At 39.3% G+C, this 9,385-nt stretch overlaps 1 protein-coding gene across 1 annotated transcript; it reads left to right on the top strand.

Moving 5' to 3' along the window:
• Positions 1–5,958: 5,958 nt before the first annotated feature.
• On the top strand, positions 5,959–8,933 carry LOC141781712 (beta-crystallin A2-like). Its single transcript, XM_074657488.1, has 5 exons — positions 5,959–6,068; positions 6,952–7,139; positions 8,030–8,171; positions 8,262–8,404; positions 8,572–8,933. The coding sequence occupies exons 2-5, from the start codon at positions 6,982–6,984 to the stop codon at positions 8,717–8,719; spliced, it is 591 nt and encodes a 196-aa protein (XP_074513589.1). The 5' UTR covers positions 5,959–6,068; positions 6,952–6,981; the 3' UTR covers positions 8,720–8,933.
• The last annotated feature ends 452 nt before the right edge of the window (positions 8,934–9,385 follow it).

Raw genomic sequence — 9,385 nt, 5'->3', positions numbered from 1 at the left:
AAATTATAAATCATCAATAATCGCTTTCATTGAAAGTCAAACAAATTATGTCATACAATAAAAAGTAAATTTGAGTAGTGCCTTTGTTCCATTTGGATGTCTTTGTTCCACAGTACAGCATGCCTGCCATGTACGCTCAAGCTGAAGTTACATATCTTTAAAAGCTTTGGTCCCTTTTGAAGATTATTACCATAACATTTTCCTTAGTAGATCTCTTTCACTCTTTATTATCTCAAAAAACATCATCACCTTACAAGAAGAGACATTATTAGAAAGCCCGCTCAACATGTCGTTCTCTACCTGAAAGCCTATTTGCCTCTGCTTTAAGCTCTAGTCAATATTTGTTTAAAGCCAGAGGAAGGGAAAGCTCACACTCCTCAGTATCCTGGTTACCTTGCCCAGTTTAAACTGACTGTCCCAACTGGTCCTTCTGCTGCTGCTGCTGTTGTTGCTGCTGCTGCACCCTTCCTACCAGCTCCAGGAGCTCTATTAGCAAGCAGCTCATTTGTTTAGGATTCAACGTGGCAGTTTAGACAGCTGCTGTTTTTTTTCTGTAAAAAATGAAAGGGTCTGAATGTACTGTATATATTCAGTGGATGTTGATTAAAAAAAAAAAAAAATCACAATTCAAAACAGTATGGGACAGGTGGGAAATATTACATTGAATGCTATGTAGTCATCTTTAAAATAGGCCTGACAATGAACCCTTCTTGGTGTGAGTTTTCATAGCAGCATGAGATTTTGCAGCATTGCTTACTTACATTGGTGATAAAGTCCTTTTTCTTTAAGACAAACAAAGACCCATGTGGGCCAGATGATGCAAAGACATGCAATATAAATACATTTTAATAGTTATCCATTCCATACTATCCTTTTTTGGGGTTATTTGGGGGTGAGTTTTATATTAAATTACCTATATTAATTTCTTGTTTGGTCAGCTAAATGGAAACAGAGAAAGCATACACACAAATGATATTAACATATAAGATCGAGTTTGGAAAAGAGGAATTACAAAGAATATGATGTTTTAAGCAATTTACTATTTAATTAATATTGTCATTGTGATTATACATATTATAATTCTACTGCTATATGTATTGTATGTAAGACTGTTGCTCTCCCTGAGGTGTCTTCCTAAAGAGTTTTGAATAGCTAAATCAAGGGTATAAATGACAGAGGGTGTTGTATGTATAAAAGCCCTCTAATACAAATAAAAAACAATTGACTTGACTACCAGGAAACCCCAAAGCTCGCCTTCTCTTATTTCAGGAGTCCTGCTGCCCCGGCTGTGACCCTTTGACCTCTGTTACTGTATCAGCACCATTAAGACCCCTGTTTGTATCTGCACAGCAGCGACATGATTACATTTGTGCTGCTTGTCAAACTGTTTGCTGCTATCTGTGAATGGTAAAGAGAGTGCTTACCAGAGGGTGTGCATGTGTGTGTGTGTGTGTGTGTGTGTGTGTGTGTGTGTGTGTGTGCGCGCGCTGCCTGTAGGCTGTGTGCTGTTTCCTCTGACAGTTACCGATAATGAAGAGTCATGCAAATGCCCAAGGCCTGTTCTCTCTCCTGGTTGGCTAGTCCTTACTTTTTGCTCTCTGACTTCCTGATGAGATGAAGTATAGATTTCAATAAGCTGTGAGATATCCTATATTAGAAACAAAAACGTATTTCAATGAAAAATAATAACCATGGTAATGAGCTGCTTTTATTTTAGAAAAAGGAAATGAATAGAACAAATGTGAATGGCAAAGATTCCTGTTTTGTCTAACTCTGCCAACTCTAGTGTGTGTGTGTGTTCACAATTCAATACTGATTGTCTTTCTATGAGCCCGTTTACCTCAACAGTGTTAACTCTTGGACACTAGCACAGAATATATTATAATCTACACAGCATTTCTCTCTGTTTTCCCTGCAGGTAAGTGCAGCTGCTTGGGTGTCCGCGCAGAGATCAGCGAGGACGAGTGGAGGCGGTAGGAGCAGATGTCCTGCTCGCATCATCCTCACCTGGTTTAGTCTCCACGGTAACCTTCCACCTGAAGGAGGGCATTTATTCAGTGCAATCTGTATGTCACTGTGTGGGTGTGTGTGTGTGTGTGTCAGCGTGCACATATACAAACAGCCGTGTGTGTGTGTGTGTGTGTGTGTGTGTGTGTGCAGGTGCATTCACTGACTATTCAAATAGTTGGGACTCACATTAACCCAGAAAACAAAATCTCTTTCAGCAGCGTTAACGTACTTCCTGCCCTGCAACCAGTCTATACAAGTACAATAAATATTACATGTTATTATATTATAATGTACAAGTGGCAAAAAGCTTTTTATAAATATCTATATTTTCAATGTTAATTTGAGTAAAAAGACAATGAAAAGCTGTTCACACAAATGTAGCTTCTATAGTACAGCAAAAATAAAAGAATAAATTAAATTAATTAAATTAAATGTGAAAGTGTGTGAGCGTCCATTCAAATGTGCATGCACTATATGGGTTGGATAAATAAATAAAAAAATTCAGAAGTTGAATGATTATGATAGTTAATGAGATGATGCCGTCATTTGAGTGTAGATAGTGGAAAATGATGGAAAAAATAGCGCGACAAAGCACATAATACTCAGAAGTCTGCACACCAGAACTTCCCAAGGATCAGCGATTGATAATAATGATTTATTATTACCTTTGAATTTAAGGACAAAAGAATGATAAAACCGTGTTTGCACCATACTGTTATGTGCACCTGGTAATGTAAAATGATCCCATGTTCTGTGACTGTTACACGACCACGCAGTGCAATCAGATAAGAGATCCCAGTGCATGGCTGCTTGGTAAACCATTAGAAAGCTAACACCCATTTTGTTTCATAATTGAGTCAAATGTATAGATGACCTTTGACCTTCTGCGAACATAAAGAAAAAAGTAAACGACGATCACAAGTCTGCCCCATGATAAAATATATGCACACACATGTTTTCTTCAACTTGTGACCCTGTACCTGCTTCCTCAATGATATGAAACAAGTGACCAGTAGATGTTCCATGTGACCAATGAGAGTGAAAGAATGGGTTTTTTATATGGCAAGATAAGGATTCAAAGTAGAACAGTACTGGCTCTGTACTGGACTACTCTGACACTGACACATGCAAATCCCCCCAGCTGTATTTAACAGGGAAATGAGCTGTGTGTGTGTGTGTGTGTGTGTGTGTGTGTGTGTACATGAGCGTAAGGATCTACAGCTGATCCACCTTATCACACCTGGTGAAGAAGGATGAGAGACCTTTGTGTGTGTGCTACTACTTAGTTTGTCTACTAACATAAAAACACGTGTAAGTGTGTGACTTTGTGAGTGGGTGCATGTCACACACACACACGCACACACACACACACACACACACACACAACATCTGTGTCTATATAAGCTTGTCCTTTCACCTGCTCATCACCTGCTCTGGGGGCAGGCCTCTACTGACACACACACTCACAAAGAGATACACACATGTAGAGACAAGAACAATGAATGGGTTAACAGACGACAATGAGAAAGCTGTTCATACAAGGAAACAGCTCACACACACACACGCACACACACACACACACACACGGCAGTGACACACAAAATCAGCAAATGTCTTAGTATTTTACTGCTATATTACTTTAATGCTTGCACTACGACAATACAATTAACCATTATTTTTAAGCCCAGTGTTACAATTCTGTCAACCTGAATGTAATACACTTCTTAGCCACTAGATGTCACCAATGATGAAGGAAAAAGCATCTCTAAAATTCTAGTGTATTGTACTGTTTTAACACTGGTGTGTTCATAAATTACAAAAGACAAAATAACAGTATGAGAATATAACAAATGTGTGTTTACTCTGACAAGGAACGCTTGATTTTTAGACTGTAAATGTGGTTCAGAACTAATGGTTTACCAGTGGAGATACAGTCTGTCATTGCACACCAAATGATCACATGTTTAAATGTGTTTGTTTCCTGGTTCAATTTATATATATATTATAGATATTATATTCTTGGGATGAAAATATGTATTGTATTAGCAGGGATTTGGCTTCACACAAAGAGAAATAAATAATATTAAAGACAGTAAATTACTGTAATAAGGACCCAAAAGAAAAATATAATACATGACTGTGAGATGGTTTTCATTCGTGATGTTATTAAAAGTGCCAGTGTGATCTTTCTCTGTAGCTGTTTGTGGAAATATAACAATGAAGGTAATCCATAATCAAATGAGCAAATGGTAGAAATTGACACTAAAATCTCAAAACACAGTATTTTAACCTATCACTCCCAATTTAAATCTATAAATATAGTGACTAACACTATACAATATCTAACTTATTAATGTTACTCGTATCCTCTGAAGCTTTGAAGGATGTAACTATTTGAAATACAGGAGAATAAATATAGTCAGATATGATTCGCTCAGAAAAATCTATAATATACCTGTAATTTATGTGGTTAAAAAAAGCCATTGGACTTTTGAAATTGGAATTAAGATTTAAAAAACAAAAACACTCAGACTCTTCCTGTGCTGTTTTCCAATATTAGATATGTCCTCTTTAAGCCTAAATGCAATTTGTCACTCAGCCCTTAACATTTAAATCTCCCTGATAAACTATTATTTCCTATTTCTTATAATGAAATAAAATGTATGTTTTACAATGTATAACCATGTAGGCAAGCTACAGTGCACGTCAATGTGTTTCTTTGGAGCATATACTGTTAGATAAATGCATCCTATGACATTGTGTAGCACAGTGGTTCACCAACCTATTTTCCTTGAAGCCCACCTTACTAAAATAAAGTGATTCAATTTATTAAATGAGTTAGTCTTTTATATTAAATCAACTTTTTTTTTAATGAATAGAACTCATCATCGGTTTCGTCAACATAAATAAAGTGATGACATATTGATTTATTCGCCAAGTGAAACGATTGAATTGATTTGTTGTTATAGTGTTAGAGCCAGAATAGTTTTTTTGTTATTGTGGTTGAGTAAATGTAATGTCTGGTGTTGTTATAATACTGCTAGACCGTCCTGTTAATACAGGTTGTGTGGGGCAAGCAGGAGAGCCAATAGGTTTTTAACTGCAGTGAAAATGTTGCTTTTGAAAGGCTAAACGCCAACAATTATAGATTGAAGCGCAATATTTCATTAGCTTTTGCTAATAGGTAGCAAAAACTTTTTAAATAGTTCTATATACCGACTTTTATACAAATTATCCAGTAAGTGTGTTATTATGATTTTAGTTATACAAATATTAGCAAATTTAATTTTACAACCTCAGAGGAGACAAAATCTGGCACTCCTCCTGTAATCTATGTCACCCCCCTAAGGAGGAGGCCCAGACGCCGTGTAGGAAACCACCGGTGTAGCACGCTGTATATTTGGGTTATGATGCTCCTCATTTCTATATAGCCAAAACTACATGTTTCAAAGCCTTAAATGTGGGTATGCACAGTAGTATAGACCAGGTTGCCCATCCGTGCTGCTCAGAAAGTACTACTATAGCTTTAGTTCATGCAGTAGACTCTTCCCAGATCAACCACTGGAAAAGAGGAAGATGAGGATGTCCTCCAGATGAAATTAGCACCTCTCCATGTGGGATGCCTTGGGCCTTTTCTTACCTCTAGTTTAGGATCCAGTTTACCTTCAGCAGGGAGGTGGAGAAAAGAGAGAGAGAGAGAGAGAGACAGTGAGGGGGGGATCAGCTCCCAGAATGTGTCTATTATCCTCCCACACCAATCAAAGTGTTGTGTCAGTGCGTTGCCATTGTATAGCCTTGGGTCAGTTTTGCCTCTGACCGTGGCTGCCATATTGATGACTAGGTTAGTTTGGGGCTCTGAGGACAATGGTGCTCTGGAGCCTCCACAAAGCACCAGGCTAATGCTCCCCTTTCAGCTGGCACGCTCAGCTGCTGAGTTTGCAAGGCTGCTGGGCAAATGGAGTGGCGCAGGTCCAGGGGGCCCGGCCCTATAAAAACACTGGTGAGGGTCTCACCCCCGACATTGATTAAACTGGATCTGTCCCACCTCAGTACTGTCTGTAAGTATTCCAACACACTGCCTCAGCCTCAGCTATATACTGCAATCAGGGGACAGCTATGTGTACTGGGGTGGAGCCACTAAGATGCTGCCCAATATTCATAGATAGACAGCTATGGATGCAACTTTGAATTTGCTAAGAAGTAAAATCATGGAAGCCACTTCATTGTGCTGCTTTTAGGGGTAAAATGGTTAATATTTCAGCAGTCCTTTTAAGAGGGAAAGCCGGCAAGATGATGCCTTACTGGTGTGCTTGTGTAAACATCATACACACACTTTTAGTCAAGCCAGTAATGTGCTATTTTTTTATGTTTAGCAACTGCTGTTAGAAATGATTGATTCCGCAAGTAAAATATTGTACTGGAGACCGCTTTTAAGCTATCTATGTAGATGATATGTGGTTTGCTGTTGTGGTTTTTGCTTGTACAGAGTATAATTTACAGGCAGGAGACATGTATGTGGTGGATTGAATCTCTCTAATGGAAACAGAGAGAAATCTGTTCTGTGGAGAAATTGGAAAAAATGATGAATGAGTGGTATTTTTCACTTCTTGTGACACCTTTGGGAGATATTTCTCTCCTGAGTAAAGGTGCAATAACATACTCTAAATAGAAAAGGCACTGCTGCAGCTTTCTTTCAACCTTGTGATCAGCTACTTTTCATCAAGCTAAAATACAAAGATTGTAGTTGTGAGTTTAGATAAATGCCAGCATCAGTTTACTGGACTAAAAGTCTGATTTCCTGTACCTGTTTTAATCAGGATGACGGCACATTTGTTACTCATTCACTTTCCTCAGTGTTGTTAAAACAATACCAGCTCGGGACATGCAGTTGTGAGTTTGATTTGACCTCCCATCTATTAACTGTTTTTCTACGTTCGTCAGAGAGCAACCCCAAAGGGAGAAGAAGCAACCATGAACACTCAACAGATGGAGCAGATGGGCCAGTTCAAGATCACAGTCTGGGAAGAGGAGAACTTCCAGGGCAAGCGCTGTGAGTTCATGCTGGAGTGCCAGAACATCATGGAGAGGGGCTTCAACAAGATCCGCTCCATCAAGGTTGAGAACGGACCGTAAGTCAGCTGTCTTCATCTATCTAATTCTGAATGTTCCATATCATAGAAATCACTTCCCTTTCACCTCTTGGCCTCCTCTGGATTTCCTGATCAGTGTTTTGCCCATTCCGGTTTCTCCTTCAATATGAGATTCATTTTACAATGTTTGTTCATATTTTAGTTTTAATATCTTAATGATAAGGGTAGATTTGAGTCAATGATTTACTAGAATCTGGTTAAAATTGTAAAACTGCATGCATAGTAGTCAAGTAATATTGAGAGTGAGTTTAATTTCACAGTATGTTGTGCTTAAAAAATATAATTTTCTCTTCTAACAAAGCCACATTATTTACTTATCTATGCAATTCTAATTTTATCTGCTTGAAAAAGTCTGATTAAAGCCCACACGACTCAAACACTGACTCTACTCAACAAGTAGAAAAAGGCAGAATAACAAAAAACATAAATTAAAGCCTGCGGTGTTATTGCATTGCTACTTGGCATGTATCGTTTTGCATGTGTGTGTGCATGCATCCATGTGTATCCCTGTTGTGATATGAGTTGGCAGTGCGCAGCTGCCGGCCGTGAGCCAGAATGGCTGACTGACTGACTGGCGATCAGATAAAAAGCCCTGGGTGCAGCAGCAGCAGCAGCAGCAGTATTTAATGTTTGCTTTGTGCTCCCAGCGACAAAAGAAGCTGCATGTTGTTTTCACTCCAGGCCATTCTGTGGGCGTTGGACTCTATTGTTTACCCAAAAGGACCGTTTCTGTGTTGTTGCACTAAGGCTATTTTGCATTTAGTGGCTCGTTATTGAAAATTTCTTATTTCTTTGCAAGATATTTTACATATTATCTGCTCAATTAACCTCAACATTTCCCCCTTGTCTCTCATCTTTCCACTGTCTAGTTGGGTTGGTTATGAGTACCCAGAGTTCCAGGGACAGCAGTTTATCCTGGAGAAGGGCGACTACCCTCGCTACGAGGCCTGGAGTGGAAACAGCAGCTACAGAACCGAGCACATGCTTTCCTTCAGACCCATCAAGTGCGCTGTAAGTTACCACACCCTTCCTTTTTTTTCCTCATTTTACTAGCCAGCCTCTGTCAACTGCTTTAACTGGCTTACCTTTCTTTCTCTGCAGAACCACAGTGACAGCAAGGTGACCATGTACGAGTGTGAGGACTTCCAGGGCCGTAAGTTTGAGATGTGCGATGACTACCCCTCCCTACAGGCCATGGGCTGGTGCAGCAAGGAGGTGCCCTCCATCAAAGTCAACTCGGGAGCGTAAGTTATGCATCTTCCTCTCGGTTTATTAGTGTCCCATCACCACCCATAACACATGGTAGAAATTGTCATTTGTCAACTGTTGAAATGTTTGTTTAAATATGACCTTGACTCACACCCCGCCCATCCCTCTCTCTCTCTCTCTCTCTCTCTCTTTCTCTCTGCAGCTGGGTTGCCTACCAGTTCCCTGGTTACCGTGGCTACCAGTACATCCTGGAGAGAGACAGACACCAAGGCGAGTACAGAAACTACAACGAGTACAGCACCCAGGCTCACACCAACCAGGTGCAGTCCATTCGTAGGATCCAGCACTAAGCCTTCCTTCTGCCTGCCTGAAATTAAAAAAAAAACTCTCCCTGAACCCCTTCCTCCACTTGAACCCCGGACAGACCACTGTCACAGAACAGTAGATGGACGAACCCTTTCTATCACTCTGTGGCTCTGCATGTATGGATATCTAATTACCTACTTCTACCATGCTAAAGCATGTTCTTGAAATAGGAAATAAAGGCTTTTCTTCAAAACTAGAGACTGTTTGTCGGTATTCCTTTTTCTTTTTACATTGATCACCATAATTGAATAAATCAAAAATCTGATTGGCTACATTGACCTGTCAGTCATTTTGCACCTTGGCTATGATAACACATAACACAGGTGCACAAGCTTTGCAAAATCAGAGCCCTTATTTTCTCTTAGCTTCATAGAGCAGGCTGTTACCAGAGATAGTTTTTGCTTTGTATTTATTTAAAGGACATATTATTTAGCCTTTTAGTGAACATGCATGGAAAGATTTGATTCAAATCTCTCTGTTAGGCCTTAGCATGTGTTACATTGTTCTTGTCAGATTGTTTTCTTATTTCCAATAAGAGCACGAGATCATCATTTGTTTCTATTATTTGTTCTTCGACTGTTACAATCACAGTGAGAAGCTGTAAACCATGCACTCTGTCTGATGCCAAATACTCAACAAACACATAATAC

This window comes from Sebastes fasciatus, chromosome 14 (assembly GCF_043250625.1).
Source record: "Sebastes fasciatus isolate fSebFas1 chromosome 14, fSebFas1.pri, whole genome shotgun sequence".
Lineage (NCBI taxonomy): Eukaryota > Metazoa > Chordata > Actinopteri > Perciformes > Sebastidae > Sebastes > Sebastes fasciatus.
The sequence above is the reverse complement of the archived record's forward strand: the minus strand, read 5'-3'. Positions and strand labels throughout refer to the sequence as shown.